Source organism: Embiotoca jacksoni, unplaced genomic scaffold (genome assembly GCF_022577435.1).
Source record: "Embiotoca jacksoni isolate LCO1_2020_lvr unplaced genomic scaffold, fEmbJac1.0.p SCAF_14, whole genome shotgun sequence".
Classification (NCBI taxonomy): Eukaryota; Metazoa; Chordata; class Actinopteri; family Embiotocidae; genus Embiotoca; species Embiotoca jacksoni.
This window is the reverse complement of record NW_027185274.1, coordinates 3207166-3231922: the sequence shown is the minus strand read 5'-3', so window position 1 is coordinate 3231922 and position 24757 is coordinate 3207166. Positions and strand designations below refer to the sequence as shown.

General features: G+C 41.8%; 1 protein-coding gene across 1 annotated transcript in view; it reads left to right on the top strand.

Annotated features, from left to right (window-relative positions):
• Positions 1-24757, top strand: part of LOC138197027 (calsyntenin-2-like) — a 271940-nt gene that overhangs the window by 92200 nt on the left and 154983 nt on the right. The window contains exon 2 of the mRNA XM_069147486.1: positions 8219-8341. Coding sequence (XP_069003587.1) covers positions 8219-8341 — 123 coding nt within the window. The remainder of the gene's footprint in view (positions 1-8218; positions 8342-24757) is intronic.

Here is a 24757-nt window from a genome sequence, read left to right as displayed (position 1 = left end):
ACTTTGCTGTGCAGGTGTCTCTCCTTACATGCTGCGAGTGCATGTGTATGCGAGCGAAATGCAGGAAGCTGTAAATGCCATATCTCAAATTGCTCAAACAATAATGGACCGGGGTAATGGCTCTCAAATGATGCACAGAGAGAACATTTGTGTCTGTGAAGCCATTTGATAAAGAGGGGTCATGATAGCTGGGGGTAATGGCACCAAAAGTGCATATTCAGCTCCTATACATCCACTCCTGGTCATTTGGATGTGGTGCTTTTAGTTTTCTATCTTTGCACCTTAATGCATAACACTCCTACATCTCTCTCTTTGTTTTCCTCGCTCCTCCCCAGGGGCAGTGAGGGTGGGGACGGGGGTGGAGCGGGGTAGCGCAGCAGCAGAGTGACTGTGCAGCGAGCCTTTTTCCCTATCTCTGCAGGTTAATAAGTCCCCATCTGAAAGTAGAGCAGCACAGCGACTTACAGCGCAGAGACAAACTTGCCTTTTCTTTTTTTTTTTAACACTCTTTTTTTTCTCTGCATCTTCTTTCTTTTATATTCTGACTCCAGAGTGGGGGGTGTTGCTCTTAAGCCAAGGTGGATGGAAAACAAGCTCATGACAAAAGCCTCACCTTTGTCGGGGCTCTATCATTTTGCTGCAGGGACCATGTTGAGGGGTAGACGGGAGAGAAATGTCAAAACAAAAATGCCATTGCTCACTGAGGTGCAAATGAAGCAGGACTTTGATGTGCAGCAGCACTTGGCTCCTCTCAGTGTTTTTGTCTGTGTGTGTGTGGTGCAGAACCATAAGTGCGCCTATATGAATTTTGCTGCTTGTTTTTGAGCTTGATTGGTTGTTGTTAGAGCGCTCGCTGGGTGATTTCACAGGCCAGTGTGTGTTCTCGCTGCTTTGGATTTGTAAAGCTCTGAGGCTGTGGGGTCCTGCTGCAACACTGCTCTGCTTTCCAGACGGTCACTGAACCTCTCCTCCTGCCCTGCCGAGCAGGGCACCACACACACACACACACACACACACACACACACACACACTCACTCTCACACACTAGGTAGCAGGTGCTAGGATCATCGCCAGAATGCTCAACCTGCCGGGGGCCACAGGAACAGCATACGCACAAACATGCATGGGTGTATATACTACATTTTACACACCTACACGTTTAGAAACACAAATACACCCAGGGCGAAGCAGAGGAGCCTCTGAATTGTTAGGTTATTCCCCTCTCAACAAATAAAAAAAAAAGAAAAGAAAAAGCGTAGTGTGATCTTGCTTTATCTCACGTAGCCCAGGGCTACAAACAGCTCATAATCTCAAGAAACTAAATCCAAACATAACAGACACAAAAGGCCAAAACAGGGGCAACAGGTGAATTATTTTCAGGCCAAGTCATGATTTTCAATTACAACCCAGAGGACACAAGGTGTGTTTTCTTTTCTTTTCTTTTTTTTTTTAATATGGTTGGAAAGTGGGGAGTTTATTTTCCATTGTGTGTCCTCCAGACTTTTTCTGAGACGAGGGGACACCAGAAGGAGCCCGGTGCCGAGCACAGCACAGGTCAGGGTGTCACCGTCTGAGAGCGGCCGTGGAAGGACAGCCTCAATGTGACCCAGGTGTTTTGGCAGGAACACATTTTCCTTTGCTGTATGCTCTGACTGACTAATGAACTTGCTTCTTCTCCGAGCACAAAAAGACGCTCTCGTGTTTATTTGGTAAACTGTGGCAGCTGCTGTGGTTTGATCGCCGGTTTGAGTTCCGTGTCGCGTTTAACATCTCAAATAATGATGCGCTAGGAAAATGGGATGAGATTAACTTCCCATCTGCTCCCAGATCTTTTTTCTTCCTCATTATTACTTCATCCAGTTATTGAAGATAAATAATCGACCATAGATTATTATTACCAGTTATGTCGCTTAATCAACATCTGCACCTGTGTTATATGTTTTTTTTTACCACTGGTACATTTGTGACCTTACCGTTAACCTGAAACTTGAGCAGAGAGCTAACATCAAATTTTGAGGCATATTTTTGGGGAACGGAAAGAAGTTGCGGGCATTTTCTTTGTAATGCTGAATCAGAATCTTTCAAATGAATGTTAAATCACCTGTTTGAGCCAGATACAGAGTTGGCTTTGTTTCTTACTTCCATCAAAGTGCTTAGATGTGGGGATCCCAGTGTCGTTGGTTTTAGCATTGTCGTGATGGAAAGCAAGCTAAAATAAAAATGTTTGTCTGATTCAAGATTTTTTGGGGTGAAATAAGCAGATGTATTAGTTAGTGTTAGTTAGTTGTGTACTTTTGTATTGGCTCACAATACAGTAAGTCCTGTCAGGGTGTGTAGTAGGATTGGACTTTGAATTTTATTCACAGACAGCCTGCATTATAAACTGTGTGAGGTTTAAAACATATGAGTATTTAACATGCAGGCAGGCTGCAACAATAGAAGCTACAGAGTTGTATTGGAAGCTATAGAATATATTATTTGTGGAGTTTATTCCATACTGGATAGCTCAGCTCCTGCTGCTTTGATTTTGACCTTTAGTGCAATACTGAATCACTGCCATAGCTCCTAACTATCCCTGAAGCTGTATAGATAAGAGTTATCTTCATGTCAGCTGTAATATTTCATAGGCAATCAAAATAAAAATGCACATGCACTGTATAATGTCAGTTATATTAGCTTGCAGACTACACATGTTACCCTTTAGTCAATCTGATCTCACGTCAAAATCAATGTTGAGAACTTGAGGAGTCAATGTATCTCGACGAGGAATCTACTTAGAAGCCTTTATGTGTGATGAAGTCCTCTCTCTGCAGATGGTTCCTGTCAGCCTGCTCTGTGAAGCACAAAGCCAGCACACCGAGTGCAAAGAAGATTAAAGTTTGCAAAGATCTCCATGGTTCAAAGAAGACACGGATCACTGCGATGATGGAGAGGTTGAGGGGAGGGGAAAAAAGTGAGCTTAGACACATCCCTTGACGTTTGCAGAGCAGGGATGTTTCAAGATAATTTGTAGTGAGCCGTTGATGGACATCTCTGAGCCTCATCGAGCTGGCATGAGCTCCCAGCTTGCAGTGTAGCTGTAATTGCCTGTTGGTCGCAGTAATGGCCGACTGTCTCTGCTACATTTACTTTTCATTATGCTGATGTATTCATCACGGCCCCTTTTGTTGACCTTATCAATCAGAGTTTAATTTCCCACAGATTTATTTTTAATTACAACTGTTTCTCTTCCTCCCCTGTCCCCGCTGGGTCTGTTGAGATTGTAGCACCCGCCCGTTAAGAGGTGGCACCCGCCAAGCACAGTGACGGTGGCCCACCGTTGCCTGGTCAGAGATTAATCAGCCGTTATAGCGCCTCTGCCGTGCTTGGAGCCTCGAGTCAAATCCACGACTCAAGGCTTAATTGGCAGAGAAATGGCGGAGGGAGATAGTCCTGCTGACCGGACGCCAGCAGTAAAGGGCATCGTAGCTCCAGCATTCACCTCTCAGCTGTCACAACCTGATTATATTAGCCTGTACAGGTTTGATAGCTGTATCCCTCAGACCCTGTGATTAAATTGATTTGATGTACAAAAATGATTCAGTGGCCTTTAACTCCCTTCATTTGTGGAAAGACAAAATCACAAAGAGGTGGTTATTACTGAAACATATGAGTAGTACATGTTGTTAATTTAGTTGCTACACATCCAATACATCAAATACAGAGAATATGGACAGCTGAGGGCAATACAAGTTGGAATGAAATCAGAAAAATAAAGCGAAAAGGTTACACACCTTTAGAGAGATATTAAATGAAGGATTGTATCCTGGCAGCCTTGAAGGCAGAATTGACCCAACTGCTTTCTTCCTCTGTGACACGGTGGCCTAAAGGTTCTGCTTGTTGAATGCCAGCTCAGGTCCAAATAAGGAAACGCAACAATCCTGTATGGGTAGTTTCCTCTGCTTGTTACATGAAACACACAATTATGTGTTTGATTCCAGCTCTGTCTTCAAGATGCAAAAATCTCTTTTGCATCTCAGCTTGTCGCATTCAGCCACACATTCACCAGGTTTCATAAGTTGCCGGCAAATTGACCTCCTTCCGTTCACAAAAACAGGTTATCGCATGCCATTTACTGGCTGCCTTAAGTAGCAATTCAAGGTGTTTGCTTTTGAAAATTGGGGTCACCTGCTGTAGAGTTTTTTTTTTCTCCACGTGTGGTGTGTGTGTGTGTGTGTGTGTGTGTGTGTGTGTGTGTGTGTGTGTGTGTGTGCGCGTAGATTTTTGTTTTGTTAAGCACACATCCTATTAGAGCCTGTCTGAAGCCTGAAGGCCTGGTTGTAGATGAGCACCACGCTGTTCAATCAAAATGTCAAAAGGACATATCTCCTTATTTTGGTGTGTGTCTTTAGTACAAGAAGCTTGAAGAGCAACCCGGAGCAGCAATTCTTTCTGATTCTACCTGCGTAGCATAACAATGCGGACACATTTTTTTGGCAGTGTGGGGTGGCGTGTTCTCTTCATATTGATTAGAGGATTAACCGCGTTTAGTTTTGATTACAGTCACCATGCAGGAGTATGTAGCTAATCACTTAGTGTCAAGGCATTAGCTCTGGGTTCGATCGCGGTAAGCGGCTGCAATGTTTCCCCTGGGAATCTCTAGGACTGATGGTTCTGCTCTCTCATTTCTCCACCCCCGCCTTCCCCTCCACCCCTTTTCAACCGCCAATAGCCACCACGGTTTGCAAGAAGAAAAAAGAAGCCCATCCATCCATTTACTTATAATGACTGTGGTGCATGTCTCAAGCTGTCAGTGCACGGACCCTGCTCCGTTAAGATGGTGTCAGCGTTTCTTACCCGGGATTGGATGAGCTGTACTTGTGGGTTAGGGGTGGGGTTAACACGTAGGTGGTACTTCATCGAGATACAGTGGCGATTACCGGAGGTGGACGCTCCTTTAATGCTCTCATCACTCGTGGTGAAAAGCCATTCCATCCCACACACGCATGGAGAGGAAGCAGCGAAGCGTTGAGATGTCATTAACCCGCAACGGCGATGCAGCAAGACCACATGGACTGATGGAAAGACACAGTCCATCCTGTGTACTGGTGATATCACAGAGGTCACCAGCATGGATATATCATCAGACTAAAATGTGGTTGAGTTGTCTGCCTCTGGTCATTATTGTCGAGTTTATTTTATGACAAGAAAAACTCAAGTTTTTGTTTTTGCAGCTTTGTGCTCTCACAAGAGAACATTTCGACAAGGCAGAACAGAACCTCTCGGTCAGCCTGACACTGCTAAGTAGTCACGGTGAGCAGCACAAACGGAGCATCAAAGATTAAAAGACCAACAGGGCTCTTAAGCTGTGAGAAGACTGAATATGAAGTTGAGGACAAGACCCGTCAATTCTCGAGACTCCTCATTAGCTGTCACATGTTGTGCTTAAATAGTGTTACAGCCTGTATTACATATTTATTGGGGTTATGCGCTTGTCCCAAGTTGGAGCAGGAGATGAGCTTTTTTCATCACCCTTTTCTAGATTCCTCGCTCTCTTTTTTTCCCTGTATGATGTCCTGCTAAAGGAGCTGATAGTAGAAATATCGTTTGTGCTAATTTTTCTATCCGTTGGACAACAGATTACGCCAGACAAGCCCATCCATAAGAGGGCTTTTCGACAGGTTTGTCTCCCCTTGCTGTGCATTTTTTGACACGTATACAAATCATGTTTCCCTTTGAAATTCCGGCACAGCAGCGTCAGCAAGATATTCGTCCTAAAAAATGACACGGTTTGGCATTTAAAGTTCAAATCCAGTGTCGTTTTACCCCTCAGTGTTGTAGCAAACTCATGCATTTACATCACGTCCTAATGGACGAATGTGTTCCCATCTCTCTGCCCCTCTAAATGATCTCGTCTGACTGTATTAGTGTGGTTAGCCCTGCTTTCTGGGCTCACACTCATGAACATTCTTCCCTGTGGTGTTAGCATGTGTTTCCCCCGCTCTCACTGTCTTTTTGCCACCATCCTCAAAAGCATGATTACAAAACTAAATCAAGTTTGGGCCTTTATTTTCCTCAGAGTATCCTTACAGGTATTTAATGAAGCTACAGTATGGTTTTAATAACTGCACACACAAAAACAATATTTTACATCAGTGGCTTCCAGCTTTTTTTCTTCTTTTTGACACCACCTGCCATAATGAATTCCACTACTACAACCTGAAGTGGCTGCAGCTATTATTTATGTTACCCCTAGCTAACTACTGTATTTTAAACAGTTATCCTTAGTGTTTTCCAGTTACTTTTAGTTTAATTTTCAAATAGTTATAGATAGGTTTTAGCCACATATCCGTTAACTTTAGCTTTTTCCAATCCAATTCCTAACTATTTAAATGATTTGTCAATGACTTTTCGGTAGGGCTGGGCAATATATCAATATCAAAACAATTTCATGATCTGAGACAAGATATCGTCTTCAATTTTAAGATACATCTTGATTTGGCATAAGTGTTGTCTTTTCCTGGTTTTAAAGACTATTTTACATGAAAGTGATGCCATTTCAGATTTACCACACTTTTCCTGTGGTTCTGTTATTTGACTTTACCCACTTCGTCCTTCCTTATATCCACATTACTGATGTTTATTTATCAAAGATCTCATTGTTACAATAATGTCACACGGTGATATTTGATTTGGTCCATACTGCCCAGCCCTACTTTTAGGTAACTATTTCAACCTTTTATAAATTACGGTACCTCTAGGTGACTATTCCAACCATTTATCAATGTGTTGCACAGGTCGTGTTCTTTCTGCCTGACGCACCTTCACCAGTGCTTACTGGGTCAGCTGCAAGGTTGTCGGCTGATGAGTCAGAGTCACTGATGTTTTGCCCCCTTCCCAGTACATCTCCTGGTGGTGGTGGTGGTGGTGTGGGGGGTGGGGGGGGGTTAAAACCCCCAGAAACTGCTCCTCCTCTGTAGCCACAACCAGTAGCTTGCTCCCTGCCAGTTCTTTGTTGGCCTTCTGTCTAGTCATATCAGCAGTGTGCAGTTGGTATTGCCAATTCATATTATTTTTAGCTAACTATTGACCGCTCTGCTCATTTGCTAACCAGTTGGTATAGCTTGAAATTAATTCACTAACAATCAGCATTGTATTGACTTCGATGGTCTTATTTGGATGGTTAGTTTCCTTCCAAACACAAATATGTCAACATATTTTTAATCAAATTATAATTTCTCTTCAAATTAGTTGAGCTTCTCTACATTCTTTCCATGAGCCCCAGGGCAACTGCAGAAATGCCCCCCAGGGCTCCCAGCATCCCTGATTGGATATCATTGTGGTAATCAGATTTTAAGTGCAGTGAAGGGAGATAATTAAATTGTACAGAAGTGATTAATTTCAAATTGAACTGCAGTTTAATTTGTTTCACAACAACAACAAAGTGTTCTTTGTGAACTTACAATCAAAGTATATGATGCCTGGTAACATTTGTATGTCTGGGTTGGGAAAATGCACATTTCAGCATTGTTGAGTGGCTTTTACTGGCATCCAGTGAACTGCTGAAGTGGTCTGCAACAATGATTGCTTGATTAGACACTTTCTTTGGTAATTGTTGTTTGTGCACTTCGTTTTCCATTAAACCAAATACTCTGGGTTGCTTTGTCATTTTCAATCCACAACCTTCAATTTGACATTTAGAAAGTGGACAAAATGTAATTGTAATGTCTTTTTTCTGGCTAAACTAAAAAGCACCAAGAAGGATTTAAGAGTTCCAGTTGTTTCTCTGGACTCGTTTTCTTCTTCTTCTTTAGACTGTAAGATGGCAAACAAATGGCAAGTGGTTTGGCACGGTGCCACACACAACCCAAAGGGCTGTAACTCAATTATGACTGTTAATGAGACCGTCAGCTCGTGAACTTTGTTTTGACTGGGCCCTGGATACGGTTCTCTGCTGGCGGCGTGGTGGTGGTCATTGATCTAGCGTGGCGCTGTATGTTGAAACCTGCTGGGAATGTTTGCAGGAAGAAAAGAACAAAAGAAAGAAAAAGAAGTCGCAGGGGAGATTAGCAAAATAGAAACTGAGGCTGGAGGAGGTTTGGCAGTAAAATGTGCATGCGTACTTGCTGCGGCATGCTGTATTTGTCTGTGTGTGTGTATAGATTTCATTGTATTAAGACTGGCAGTTCTGTTGCATCCTGTTCTTTACTCACGTCTCACTTTTTGCTTTCTGCCACAGTGAATAAACACAAGCCGTGGATTGAGACATCATACCACGGGGTGATCACTGAAAACACTGACATCGTTCTGCTTGATCCTCCCCTGGTGGCCCTGGATAAAGACGCCCCCATCCCATACGCAGGTACGGTACATTTCAACCCTAATGGCTCAACTTGATGACAATCGTAGCAACAGGGGTAGAGGCGGGCTATCTAAGACCAAATGGAGGCAGTCAACGATGACGAAGGTGCTAATCCGCACAGGGAAGCATAGCTGCAAGATATACTTACACTACGGTTATAAACCTTACAAAGCTGTCATGTGATATCACTACGGAGGGGCTTAAATTGGCTTCACTCTAACTGCTGCATCACAGCTTTTTTTGTTGTTGTTAACCCTGCTCTGTGCTGCAACCATCTAATTCAATAATTCCCAGTACATACAGTGCATCACATGCAGGACTCATATTTCATATTTATTAAGAGTGTGGCCCATGAAGGCCTCATAGTAAATGAGGACACTACAAAAAAAAAAAAAAAAAAGGGGGGGGGGAATTAGACTCTTCCCACTTTATGACCATTCCAGCTCGTGTAAAGGGTGCCAGCTCTTGTGGGATGACGTTAGCTGGAGGCTGCTGGCGAGCCCCGCCAGCCCATCTCCCGCCAGGCTGCTAATGTGGCCAAGGCCCGAGCATGTGCGGAGCTGAAGCCCACTCACAGAGACCCTCAAGCTGTGCTGGATGGATGGATGGATGCAGAGCAGAGGAGTGTGTGTGTGTGTGTGTGTGTGTGTGTGTGTGTGTGTGTGTGTGTGTGTGTGCGTGTGCGTGTGCGTGTGCGTGTGCGTGTGTGCGCCGTGGCATGGCCTGAGGGGGCTCACTATAATGGCCACCCTACAGGGAGAAAGAGAGAAAATGATGAGACAGTAGGGAGGCTGGCTGGCTGACCAGCATATGTCCTCTGGCTCTCCATGCACTGATAGCCACACAAAGAGAAAGTGCACACACACACACACACAGCAAGCAGAGCACGTGGGTATTCCTGGATTTCATAAATGAGAGATTCTCAGTGGAAGAGATTTCTCACTAAATTATTAATAAACAAGAACAGTAACATTTTCCTGCTATCGCCATTATTTCTCATTTATCTTTTCCCACTCTCACTTCCCACATATTTCACCTCCCTCTCCATGCACCTTTGAGCAAACCCCAACACACCCACATACTACAGCCGCCACCCGCTTTTTAACATTTTTTCCCCTCTGCCTGTTGTGTCCAACCGGGCAGACACAGGTCAGGGCAGAGACAGTTAACCAGTAATTAGATGAAGCGAATCCTTCCGTCTTCCAGCCGATTGCCAGGGTGGAGTGGCAGGGCAGCGCACAGGTAGTGGTTATGCCTCATTAATTAGGCCAGCCAGGTTTTAATTACAGTACATCTAAGATGCTGACATGTAATGCCTGACTGACTACAAGTCATGCAGCTGAATCAGGGATGGCAAGAACATTTACAAGTGCACAGAAAATCACCTCACATTCATACCGTACACATTTCAGAGTGAATTCTCCACACATATATATCCAGCAAACATTTTGATGCTGTGAAGCTGCTGACAAATTGGAATGCATGAATTTTCCACGTGTGATCACCTGAAAGCGCCTCAGGATTCGGATTAATTCAGCAGGAATATAACACTAAGCCGGCACAAACTCACAGTCTTCCCGCCACTAGTCTCACTCCAAACCAGTGCAGTAATCCTCTCGGACTGCTGAGCAGGGTGCAGCAGTCACCACACTCACTGGTCTGGAACAACAGGAAATGTGGCAGCGCTGTTGTCTGAAAGCTTGGCTGAGACTGACATCAGCCATCACTGTGGCGCTACAGCAGCTCACAAGCTTTAGAAATCACAGATACAGAATGTCGGGAAGAGGGAAAAGCACCGGTGTATATACTCATTGTTTCATACACAATGATGTTTGACAAAGTAGACTTTTTCTTCAGAAACAAAGAAATAAAAAAAGGTAGGCGATACAAACAGCGACCCTCTACAGACATCAAGGAAACCCACTTTGATGTACATTTTCAGCTTTATGCTATACCTCAGACTGCTTCTTATTTATGAGGTGACTCACACACACATCTGAACAAAACGTGTCTGGAGCGTATGCGTCTGTCACAACACAATTTTTAGGATTTGACAAGTGCCTACAAAGTCAATCAATCATCAACGTATAGTTTTTCCATAGTGATAACTATACGTGGAGGGATGTTGACCAACATGATCATGCAGTGAATGTGGCTCTGATAATAGCAGGCTAAGATTGTCCTATTAAGTGTAAACATGCTGAACAGCTAGGAAAAATGTTCAATGATGTTCAGCAAGACAAAACTGCATGGCATGCAGGACAGTTCATTTGGAAGCACTCCTTTAGTCTCCATCACTCTACTCACTCTACATGAAGGACACACCACTCCTTTGGCACTGAATGGCACTTGACATAAATTAAGTGCTGCAGATCTGTTCCATATGGATGCAGTACCAAAGGATAATGGCGTGCGACATATATGAAAATTAATGTCACTTTGGATTATCTGAAGTTGTCCGATCAGGAGTCTTTTAAGGAGAAACACTACAGGTTAATATGGTAGATGTTTTAACTAATAGGTTAAACCACGAAACTTCTCCAGTTTATTATTTATAGTACCACATTTATTTTTTTTGTATGAGATGATATCTGAAATGTCAAGTTTAGATATGCAAATAGTAATTTTCTCATGAAATAAGTGTTAATTTGCACAAGTTTCCTGAACTGAAATTTGAACATTGGATCAAGCCAAGTTCAAACATCTCGTTTAATTTATTGACATATTAGAGTCAACGGGTTTTACAGAGGGGACTTTGGAAATCTCTTTTTATCGTTCTATAAATCAGAAAAATAATTCATAGTCATAAATACTGTCATAACAGCCATAAAAAGAACATTCTGTCATGTATTTTGGGAATAAAACATTGAATAAATCAGAAAATGAATGATAAAGAAACCCTTCGGTAAAACGCTTCAGGAGATGGATATAAAACTAAAAGTTTGATGTGTACAAGTGCTACTGAAGTGGAGATTTTTGGCAGAGTATGAGGTGAAAAAGAATTCCTTTTGAGCAGACAGCCTTTAAAGATTTTACAGTATGTGTGCTATCCTTGCTGAGTTTAGTAGAAATCTAAAGAGACAAATACACAAAGTATCATGAATAAAAACACTGGAAAATGTAGTTTGGATGTTTTCTTTTCACTTTGTCTGAAAGAAGACATGTTATGGAAGCAAAATGGCCCAAAATCTCAAAACTAAACATGAAAAATGATGTTTCTGTCTGCCTTAATTTTCTAAGTTCTTCACAAAGTAGTAAAAAACATTCAAAAACAACAATAGTAATAGCTGCTAATGTAAATTTAGGAAGGCTTAACATTGTGAAAACAGACCCAGAAGTATCCACAAATGAAGCAGTAGCACTCGACAATTCATCTTAAAATAAAGTTAGCGGCTTAGTTTGCTGCTTCTTGTGTTGAAGTGTTCTCAGCCAAAAAATGTCCAAAAGAATATAACAATCAGTGAATCTCCAATTCCAACTCCAACTCAAAGTATTGTTCTAATTCTAAATAACTCGTAAATTCTGAAATATTTTCACTTTGCAATTTGTGGATAATGATTGAGTTGTAGTTTACTAGTCCCTCCAATTATTAAGTTGAAGTGGCTTATTTTAGGTGACTGTTACGTTGCCTCTGATCTGAGTAGGTTCCCAAAGCGCAGGGTCGGCAAGGTTAATGGGCAAAAGCTGTGCTGAGCGCCGTTATTTGACAAAGGTTAGACACAGGTTAGCCTTGTCAGTCACTCCTGGTTTTCTGTTGCTTGTATGCGCAGACACTGACAGCCCTGCATTTTCTTGTGGCGTAACTTATAATTCATGTGTCAATCCTTCACTTTCACCGGTCCCCCGAGCCCAGCGACTTTTGCTTGGACGCCAAGCAAATGTCTCACCAGCGACCCACACAAAGCACACAGACTGCTCAATCAACAGCGCTGGCAGTTTAGACAGGTTCACAAAACCTCAAAACGGCATACACACTCACACTGCATGGATATGTTCCACACTTTACGTTGGCTCGAATGTGTCACATTCAACTTGCCTTTTCTCAGACTCTAAATAAGGTAAGACTTGCTTTTTATTCCTGTATGTGCTCTGCAATCATTCAGAAATCAGGCTGACAACCACTATCAGTCTGTTCCTGCTGCTGCCTGATTTCTGAAGTTTACCACGTTACCAAACTGTACCTTTCTATACATTAATGAAAATTAATTATCTCTCAGCTTGGGAGAAACCAACAGTTTCCATTTTCTCAAAAAAATCAAAATCAAAAGTAGGGGATAACATCTCTTCTATCGCCATGAAGCAATGTAAATAGATATGAGTAAACATACTGGCTGGCTAATGTGCTGTGATTAATTAGCCTCTCACAGTCTGTATGATTGGGGAACAGATCTCAAGCTAATTATGAAAAGTATCTCATTAGCGCCATAGCAGTGAGATCCGTGCAGTGTGTAGATGGAGAAGCACAAACACTGCAATGTGTTTACTAGGACCACAGGAATGAGAGGGGTTTGTTTGAAAGTTGAAATATGTTGTGACTCGGAGATGAGATAAATGTGTGAAAATGTGATAAATAGCTTAATGAACGGAGAGGACAGAGGTTAGGGCTGCAGTCAATGTCTTTCTTTGTAAAAGACAAGGCAATGGCTTAATGTAAAATGCTTTGAATTATGTACATGTTGAGAGGCCAAATCAAAGCATTTCAGTCCTAATATGAAAATACCCTTCCTCTGATACAGTATCATTGCCAGTTACCAGCTTTGGTTGAGCTGCAGTGAGTACACAGATCATTACTTGCGCTGAGTGAGACCAAGACCATACTTTGCTGAATCCCATGGTGTAAAAATATACATCTGTCATATTTGAAAGAAACAGCAAGTGTTCACTGTTAACTTTCTGTAATTCAGACACATAAATTGAAAAAAAGAAACTGTGACTAATGAGGAAAGATGTAGAACTGGAGCATGATTTGGCCCAACATGTCCCAAACATAAGCGCATGCTTGCGCAAATATAAACACATTCGCCTGTGCTTTGAACTTCTTGTCCATTTGCTGAAGAGAGTTTTTCTACAATGACAGATGATAGGGCGTGAGGTCACTGGCCAAGCCAATTAGAATTCCCCAGCATGTCTTTATCCTTTGTAACTTTTGAGAATAAAGCAATCAAATCAAATAGGGATGATGGGTGATGTTTAGAAATAACATTTATATAATAAAACAATTTAATTTTACTTTTGCAACGTTTCAATGGAGACACATTAAATAAAGTGTTTGGCTCAAAACCATGTTTTACACAAGGGCAAAAGGTGGTATAGCTATTACAGTCAAATTCAGGTCTTGTCATGCTTTTGAATGACTATTTTAGACCAGCGGTGTGCAAATTCTTTCCTATGAAAAGTAAAGAAAATTATCTGGGTGGAGGACTGTGGACCAAAACAATTTGTTTTATGTGAAATTCCATTTCAATTCAAATGTAATATATATTTCACACAAAAATATGATCTAAAATAGTATTTCAGAATAATTGAAACGCTTCTCTTGAAACTCCTCTCTTTCTGAGATAGTATTCATACTATTGAGTACTATATGAATAGTATTCAGTATTATGCATGTGCTTTTTAGTGTTTTTGTCCAAAACAGTCATCCTGCTAATTTGCTCTAAATGTTCTTTTGTCAGTGTTTCACTGCCTCGATCTGTCGTGTTGACTGGCAGCTCAAAGTCAGTGACGTAGGACACACTGACAGCTCATGAGCATCAGCAGGAGAGAGAGAGAGAGAACACTGTCATTCTTCATCGATAAGCCGTAGGCCAATAGGGAAGCTTTACAGCACCATGCTCTACATTGCTGTGAAACTTGTATTATGTGCTTTTTAGCTTCACGAAATGTACAGCCCACGGGCCTCAAAATGGCCTGCTCTGTGATAGAGGCTGTGTGAAGTGGCCTGGTCACGAGAGAGCCTGCTATGATATTCTTACAGCTTATGGGCGTGCGCTGCACGGGTTGCACCATCGATAGTTGCGCCGTTGATTCAGAGAAAAGGATGTCTCATTTCTCAAAAAATATTTCCTCACTTCTTCTTGGCTCACATCTTCTCCTTGCTTCTGTCTGCACACTGTCAGAAGGAGGGACAATGACAGGAGGAAAAGGACACAATGGAGAGGATTGAGATGTGCCCGCTATGTTTAGGCTTAGTTTTATCATTCACGTGGAAATTGTCACACACTATGCAAAAAGCCCTTTATGTTTTCCATGAATGTAGAGATTGAAATAAACGTAATAATCTTCTGTCAGAGAGAAGAAATTAAACCTACACGTGATTTTTACCCAAGCATATCGCGATGGGAAAATACAGCTGTAAAGTTAAAGGAGAAGCTGACTGATGAAAGACCCTTTTTAAAACTCACTTCATGAGCTGAATGAAAATGTGGATGAGCCATGGGCCCCCTTTTAATTAAGCAACAGTTGTTTTTTTCTCCTTTTTTTCAATAGGTCTCAATTCCCCCGATAACCCCAACTTCAAAGCTGCTGTTTAAAACCACGATTAAAAAGTAACAGATTGAAATAATTTTACACAGAGATGGTCCAATATCAAAACAACTATTTCTATTTCTGTCAGATACCCTGAATCGATCTGTGCTCTCTGTTCCGGCTCTCCTCCCACCACAGCTCAGCTCCTCCTCCCTCTTTTATTCACTGTGCTCGTATTTTGACCTGAAACAAGACCGAGCTTTCTTCCCTCCTAATTCAGTGTTCACACTCTTGTCTCATCTTTGCTCAAATCATTTTCACCTTTCAGATCTCATCCAGCTCCCGCACACTCAGCAGGTTGCAGTGGCATTCTTTATATTTAACACTGTCTGAGGGGATGCATCATTTTCTTGCAGTTTATTGCTATTTCGTTTTTTGGCAGAATTCTATCTAATTAGATCTGTTTTTGATGCAGTTTATGAAGGGTCAACTGGAAACAGATGGACCTGACAGAAAGTAAGGGCTAACACACCAAACGCAAGTATAGTGTTAGTCTGTGAAACTGTAATTCATGCAAACTTGTTCCTGGAGACTTTTGAGCTGAAAAGCACAGGCAACATAATGACTATCTTGCTTCTGGCATTCAGAGAGCCTTATTCTTTGGCTTCAAGACAATGGAGCCATCACTCTGCCATTGTTCACATACTCATTTATTAATGAAGTACTGAAATGCAATCTGCTTCTTCACTGAACCACACAGATGAGGGAAGTAGTCATTGTAATGAGTTTTTTTTTTTTCCAGGCTCTTAGCTTTTTGTGTCTTTTGATGAGTTACACAACTGACAGAGGGGGGCAAGCAGGTTTGTGCCACAACTCGCTCTTTGTTCATTCAAAAGGCATCGAAGAAGAAGAAGAAAAAAAAGAACACGTTTTAGGTTCTCTTGAATGCTATTAAGCAGAATTTCCAGTCAACTACCTCTTCATCCCACTGAAAACCAGAGACACTTGAGTAATGTAGCTGCTTTCAAAGTGAGGCAGGGCTATTGTAATCACAAACTGATTTGCGAGGCTTTGTCCTTCCACGCAGCACGCTCCGTGTCTGAAGTGCTTCTGTTGACTCTGTGCTGCTGAAATTCTGCTGTTCCAGGAAGATAATGTGGTTTTGTTGATGCTGCAAACAGTTGTGAAATGAACAGATCTCAGCTTTGTGTTTGTAGACGGTCCAAATTTCCAATTAAGCCCCGTCTTAAGTGTCACAATATTGTCAGAACCGTCTGGGAGCGGGTCAGTTGAGCCCGGTAGTACTTTTCCAGGCTGGGACTGCTCCTTTGAAGAGGACAGTAAACAATACTGTAAAACTGTACAGCCCAGGAGTGCTACAAAATGATGCTAACATTATATTAGCACTAATATTAGACATTTCATTTTCTATACAGGGCAATTAAAAAGAGTACACCTCTGTGGTTGATTAAGGCCTGACAAATATTTCAATATTTTTATTTTCTTTGATTTGAAGTCTGCCTCTAACCAGCACAATTTATTTATTGGAGCTCACAATTAGTGATCAAGGGTGATACTTAAAATTGTTTCTTTATTATTCCAATTATGGGCGCTACACAAATGTTTTAGTGGACATTGGACAAGGCAAGGCACAGGAGGATGTTCAGGTTCAGCAGGCAGACAGCCTGCAGCGTGCAGCCACATCAAGCAGTGCTTCTGTTTCTGTGTTTCCAGGTGAGCAAAAGCGATGAAAACAAGTATTAAAGTAGCGACACCGATGAATAAGAAATGTGTAAGAGTAATGGACAATTGGTGATGCAAATATGAGATTTATATCAGAGTTTTGCAGGTTACATGAACAACCAAGTCGTGTGAAAAAGTGCTTCACCGAACAATTGTCTAATGAGGAGATCAGTGGTGTAACCACCTGTAGCCTGCTGGAGTGCAAGTTGTGTGCAGAACGTCTCAAAATGAATGTGTTTTGAAAGGGACATTTTACAAACATTCATGCACACTCTTGAACTTGCATGAAACATAATGTGTGTTCAGTCGAGAGACAGTCTGCAATACGCTGATCTGATGTGGTTGTGTTTCTATATTTGCAGAGAAGAAGTAAAGGAATTATTTTTAAACTGGTGCACGCTTGATATTCCCTTTTGTGTGTCCAAGAGTGCATCACAATCACTACATCAGTAGTGACATCAGTCCCAATATCAGAGCCAAACATGAACCGTTTCTGTTGACAGCTCTCACAGTCTTTACTCACCGAAAGCGAGATGGATAAACAACACGAAAATATTTGCAACAGTTGTTCAAAAAAGTTCAAATAGATTAATGCCAGCTCATTCTTCAGGAGAAAATTTGGGCTCAAAATGGCAGGTGGTATTAAAGTATTAAGATATACAGTTAGAGGTAGAAAACATCAGCACTGTCAAGAACACCGAGATGCTTTAATGTGGCGTCTTGTAGAGCATATCAGTCAGTCATGTTTGTTTGATTGTCAGGCCTGTGGTGCAGCCAGGTTTGGGTGGGCGGGCGTTGTGTCAGATCCACTGCTCACTCCAGCTTGTCCAAATATATCTCCAAAACAGCAAGATGGCGACGGCCAAAATCGTAATTCAAGGCTTCAGAACATCAGTTCACAGATCAATGAATGATGCGCCTCTTGGTTGCCGCTTGATAATAATGGCCAACAGTTTAATATAGCAGTTTGACTAAGTTCTGCCATAGATATAATGGGGAACAAATGGGTTAAAGAGGGTTGTAGCAACAGGATGTTGAAGGTTTTTTTGGGTCCACTGTCAGAACTGTTGCTCCGGATAAAAACATTGTTGCATTCGTAGGATAAACTTAAGAGAACCTGCCATATAAAAAGGTCTAATTTCCTTCCAATTATTCCAAGAAGTGAAAACTAAGGTGCGAAACTACCTGCGACATACAGGGTGCATTTCTGTGAATACATCCTCTGTGATCAGGAAGTGTTGAGGAGAACAATGTGCAGGAAATGCATTTGATGAAACTGATGACACATTTTCAGGTGCGTGTTTGTCTTTACACACACACACACACACACACACACACACACACACACACACACATATATATATACATATGCTGTCGGTGTATTTGTTCCCGTTTAGTATTCAAGCCTCAAGGCCTCCAATTAAAGTGTCAGCGAGTTGTCATGAGTGCTCCTCCTGGGAGACAAACATACAAGGAAGAGGAGCTCGAATCGTCTCCGCGTCGTCTCGGCCTGATATAGAGAGAGGGATGTTGTTTCAAAGACTTCACGACTCTCGAAGCAGAACTCCGCGAGAGCAATCCATGTTTTAGCAGTTTGTCAATATCACATTCATCAGTTGCCTGTACATCGCTGCTGCGCTTCAAAGAGTTTCACACAGCTTTTGATATACAACTCATATTTGGAGGTTCATCCTGTCTATCCTTGAATACTTGTGTTTTTCATTACATCTTAGATCTATCTCCTCGACCGGGCTCCAAATCATCCCATCTGACTTTCACTTCTGTTTCTGTCTGTTTTCTGAAGTCAACCTTATCCCCTCTAATTCTTTGAAATTAGACATCTTCTTCTCTGCTTTAACACCTTTTCCCCTTCACAGACTCAAACACACACACACACACACACACACACACACACACACACACACACACACACACACACACACACATCCTTTTTTCTCCTCATGTCACCGTTCCATCATCGGGTTTCCTCTGCTTCCTCTTCAGAGCTGGAGAGAAATCAGCGGACACGTGTTTTATCCACAGTGTGTCACTTCGATTTGATTTGATGACGCAGTAGTGAGGAATAAAGAAAGACATGCTGCTCTGTAAACAACTTCATGAACAACTTCAGTCAGATCTGACTCAAACACACACACATGCATCGGTTGTAGAGTTTTGGAAAAGGAACATAGAAAATTCAAACATTCAACACAGAAACACTGTTACTTTCCACTTCTCGATTTACCTTGGAACTCATTTATTTATTCCTCATTCTTTCACTCCCTTTAGATTTTTATTGAGTGGGCACAGTCTTCACACAAGGGCAAGAAATTGTCTGTCACAGTGAAAAAGTAAAGCAGTGAACTGCCGATTTTAAAAATCACCAAGGAGAGCATGGAGAAGTGAACCTATGAATCAAATGAAAATATCCTTTTGATAGAAACATAACAGATAGAACTTTAAATTGAATACAAATTACCCCTCCCACATCTGTGGAGTTAACTCCTGGATGGCCTTGACTCCGAGTTTCACTGCACAGCGCTGCACAGAATGTCATTCCACAAAACATCTCGTGCTCTTGATCACCTCAGAAATCATCTGCTTCGGTTCTCACTAGTCTTCCAAACTGAATGGATGGCCCTAATTGTTCAAAATGAGATAAGGAATTTGAGGATTTATCGTTGACGCAGGTGGGAGTCACATCGACGCCTGCAGTAAGAAGCCCACGTTAGCCCCATTGGACTCGGCTTTCTATCTCCGCACGGGTGTTTTATCTCCTTTTCCTTACGTGTCATCATGGCCAATATCATTTCAGCATGTTCACTTGCAAGTAAATCAAAGACTCAATTAACAGAGCGAAGGCTGGGTGAGTGGGTGCAGGAGGAAAAGGATTGCTGAAAAAAGGAAACACGTCAGAAATGATGATAAATGGCAAAACCTCAAGAAAATTCATTTAGGAGGACACAGAACACACCTGACGTAAGAAGAGGGTGTTTTAATTTGAAATCTTACTTTATATGGATGAGGTGGAAGTTATGCATTAGGTGGGAGTTTTGTTTCTGATTATGATGAAATATATACACAAACCAAACACTTAACACAGTTTAACAATGAATGGAGGTGTTCTAGTAAACATATAAAAAAGAAAACAGATTTTTGAAATGAACAAAGGTTCTATAAAAACATGACATAGAGGCATCAGTGATAATTAATAGGCTCTGCTTACTCCAGATGACACGAGGCAGCACATCAAGGCTATTTACCTGAAAGGAGAATACATTAAATGCATTAGGTTTATATTGCATGAGCTGGTTTGGCTTTCAGTCCCTGCTCGCACACGTACACACACACACACACACACACACACACACACACACACACACACACATACTCAAGGCACACAGAAATGAATGCTTCTGACTGTACGCCCTCATAGCTCAACAAGGTTCTGCTCTTCACTCGGAGAAAACACCACCACTACAACACCATGGAATATTCATGTATTAGTAACATTATGTTAATCCTCATGAATTACAATGTGTTCATGTGATATGTGACTTCAGACACACTCACACATGTGCGTTCCCAATAGTTAAAAATACGAAATACTAAATAACTAAATCTACTAAAACTAAACTAACTAAATAATGAGACAAATGTTTTTGCCAGGCGGAGAAAACCTGTTCTCCTAAACATGGCTGAGTTTTGAGTGCAGAACAAAATATAGTTATCTGACAGAATGGGAACAAAAGGAGCCTCGGGGATGGAACATCGCTGCCTCCCACCACGTAATCATAGGCGTTTTAAAAGGTACAAACAAGACGAGTCGCATGTCTATTGAAGGCTCTGGCTGAAATGGGAGTAATTGGGTATATAGAGAGAAAGCGAGATGAGGAAGGGAGTGAACATGACAAGATAGAGTCATCTCTTTTTCTTTTTTTTTTTTTTTATCTCTGCCAGTATGTACAGATAGTCTTGTAAGTTGCATGTCGCAGGACCCCGCGGTGAAACGCTCGCAAAATTACTGAAAATTAAGTGTACAAGATTGGCCACCGAAATCCAATCTGCTCCCAGCCTCAGTCATTTTGTAAAGTTGACGATCCCTGGGAACTTGTGACAGTCCAATTAAGGTCATTTGCATATCGGGAGGCTTAAATTATTGTCATCCGCTGGAGCATAAAATGGAGGTGCAACTCCGGGGGAGATAGTGGTGATCTGCACTCATAGACCATGGAGGAGTATGTGTGGAGAGGGGAGTAAAAAAACGAGCTGCTTTCAGTCCCTTACATGCAGTATTATTGTACATATTCCCCATACTTATTCCCCCGACTTGTCTGCTCCTATCGTTTCCGTCTAATACTTTTATCCCCTGTTCCTTTTAAGGTCTCTGCTTCCTCTCTCCAGGCTCTCTGTCTCTTCTCCCTCCTTAATCCCTCCGTCTTTGCCACCTCTTGTTTCCAATACCTCTGCCCATGCTTGCAGTTTGCTGAAAGAGTTCACTATTTAGCAGATCAGATCTTAAAATGTTATTCCGGAGATATACGGACGGGCTGCATGGGTGTGGGTTGTAGTTGTAAAATGCTCCATTACCGAGAATAAAAGTGATTCTTTCTCCGCCTCGATCAGTGAACTCCTTCCATTGTGCAGTGTAAAGCTGCTGTTTTATCCATCCCAGTCTTTTGCCTGGGGCATAAGTACTGTTATGGCCTTATGTCATGTAGGAACAACCAACAGGAGATCCAGCGCGAGTAAAGGTAGCTGTCAGGTGCGAGACAAGAGAGGCCAGGCCTTAGAAGGAATGACTGCAGGCTGTACTCGCAGACCACAAGCTATTTTGGTTTTCTTTTCCTCTGTCTGTCTGTCTTTGCATCCATACAAGCCTACCCTAGCTTTGCACCTATTTTTTAATATACGTACATATTTGTGGATCCGAGACGAGCTGTGGAATCACCTGCGTGGCATTTCACTGTGTTGAACGTGTTGCAATGCCATCTTGTGAGATGATGATAATTTCTGTAACGCAGAATTCTGAAGAGAGAAAAATGCCTCACTGCTTATAAAATACTCACTGCAGTGGCAACCGGAGTCGCCTCCACTCTATAAGTTATTTATGCCCACAATGACTCATGGGTTGTTGAAGTTTGCAGCATCAAAGGTGAAGTAGAGTGCAAGGTGAAGGGGACCACACAGCGCTTCCCTTCTGGGGCACTGATGCTATCAATTTTCCACTTCATCACATGCCCATTATTTTATCAGTCATGTACAAAGGCGACCTTCTGTCCTCTTGATTCATTGTTTTTCTGCGTTCTTGGGTGTTTTAACTTCATACTCTAAAATCCATAAACCTCTCGAAGTCACAAACTATAAAGTTAACATGAATGACTGTCAACAAACCTGATGGTACTACAGAGTGACAACGTCCACTGAGGACTTTCCCTATTTCCAGCCAACACACACCATTGTTTCTTTTAGCTTTAACTTTGACCACAATCATTCCTGAATCTTTAACAATACTTTTCTGTTTCTTTTCTTGTAAACATGACAACTAAGGTCTGCTAACCTAAAAAAAAATAGTTATCTTAACCCGAATCAGTCCCAAAATTGAACCAATTTTATGTCTAAACCTAACCGAGTGTTAACCAAAGTGGTTCCACATCATGAACAGATTTACTTTTCAGCAGTGATCTGTGACTTTTGGAAGGAACTTGTGACATATACTTTGAAAGAGCGCCATGCCAGAGAGAATAAAGATATGAAGGACTTTGTCATTTGTTTGGGCGACTTGTTAAAAAGCAGCAGTCACGTATTTCCAGAAAATATGTTCATAGTGGACAATCCTGTCAGCCTGGCTTCATCCAACTTGATGAAAAGCTTCAGTCAAATAAGACAGTTTCCAGCTGCCTTCAGTGTGAACAGGGAGTCACAGAAACACTTACATCCTGTCACATCTGATTCTGATTTAATAGTTTATTATCAGCTCGAATATCAGTTTTCACACACTCTCCAATTGTTTTAATTAGGACAGGCTAGTTTATCAAAATGCGATACAGACAGTCTGTTATCTCCCTTCGAGGTTCACCTTCTATATGACATGAATTCTCGTTTGATTCTGCATCATATCAGTTTGCCACTGTACATACATCAGCTGAGCAGACCTGCCCCTCTCAAACTACTTGAATTAATTCAAAATATTAATAGATGAAAATAAATTAATAAGAGTAAAGAAATAAAATAATAAATAACCTATTACACTGACAAAACTTATCGTTTGTACAGAAGTTATGTTAAGAACCCTCACATCCCGCTAACCGGTACCTGTTAAGTATGTTAAGAATTAAATGTCAAAAATTATTTTAAAATAGACTACAACTGTGATACATTATATGCAGTTTATGATCTGTTATATGAATGCATTTAGTCTTTCATCTTATCAACCTTTACTGCTTCGAGCTCCTCAATCAGCCCACCTGCTTTTACTTCCTCTTCAGCACATATATTCCCAACTCACCACTTCTCATTTGCTAGATTGTTTGTTGTCCCTCAGATTTCCATTGTTGTGTTTACTGGTTAGTTTTTGGCCCATTTTTCCCTCACCTGACCTTTGGACTCAACCTTTCTAGGTTTTGTTATTTTCTACCAAGTGACGTCACCCATTGGTTTGTGAACGGCTGTTATGAATCCTCGAGTTGGAATTTGGCCGGCGCCATCTTGTTAGTCCCGAGCGGTTTGGAGCTGGTGGTGACCATATTTGGGCGAGGTGGGGATCTGACTTGATCTGATTGGAAACACCACCATGCTGCATCCTGCCCACCGATAGCCATAACCTGACTGCACCACATGCCTGTCAATCAAACAGACACACCCCCAGCTCTTTGAAGCTTATTTTCATTATTAATGATGGGATTATTTTCAGATGGACGGCCAATAAACTAATAAGAAGGAACGACTTTAGCTAACAAAACTGAGATAACGCATGGAAAATTTGTATTAAATGACAATTTTATGAGACTAGTTAAATGGAAGTCTATGGAGCCGCAGGCTTTTTGGAGCCAGCCTCTAGTGGCCCTCACTGGTATTGCAGCTTGAGGCACTTCCACATCGGCCTTCCGAGCCAGAAGCTTCGTCCCCTTTTAAATAAAGTTAATGTTTTGTACCCACCAGTAGTGGTTGAAGTCTTCTTTCTGCTTTAACTTACTGCCTCCAGTGTCGTGCATTTGGATCCTCCTTACACAAACATCCCTAAACGTCCTGCTTCAGTGTCAGTTCAGTTCCCGTCTGTGGTCCATAGCACATCAAACACAGTGCTCAGTGGCTGTTTCTTGGAACTTGTAACACATTGAAAGGACCCTCTCCAGAAGAACTGCTGAGTCATCGTTAGTGTGTCTCAAGGAGAGCAACATATTCAAGTGGCAAGCAGCCAACTGTGGGGTCAGTACTGGGACACATGGCCTTATTAACCCAGTCATCATTCCTGACTGTCACTCTAAAACTACACCTGCCACTAATGTTATTGCAGTTAGGTCATGTTTTCAGATGACACTCAGTGATACCCTGGCAAGCCTCAGATCACAGGGACTGCAGTAAAGAACCCGACTTGGCACTCAGATGATGCAGACCTTCTTTAGTTTTATTGAAGGCCGTCTCCGAGCCAAAACAACATGCATTAACATATGAAAGTGAAGCACTCACTTAAAGAGGTGGAGTAGAGCTGCGGTAGACACGTCCCATTTACTGAACATAATGTACACCTTGATGCCAGTGTAGTGTGCTTACTGGATGAGCAGTTGAGGAGACAGGGTAGCACATTGCAAGCTGCAGCAACACTTAAATATAGAGCATGCTGACATTTCATCTTCTGTAGTCTGCTTAATTTTCAGAATGACATTGGGAAAATATCCTGCATACATCAGGTATGTTTGCTTTGGATGAGGCTCACTCAGGTAGAGACTGTGACTGTGAAGAGAAACTGCCATCAAGTATATTCTGACCCTGTCTTGGGTGAATCCTGTCTGCAAAGGAACACCCGCTTTTGGGTCTTCAGAGGACTTGTTGGATCATTTTTTTTTTAATTTGAGTAAATCATATTTCAGAGAAATGTTATGCCTACATTGATGGGGTGACTCTGGCTTAGCTCGTAGAGTGGACTGGTCACTAACTGAAGGGTTCACATGTTAACGTGTCTCATCCTGGTCTAGGATGGCAGGC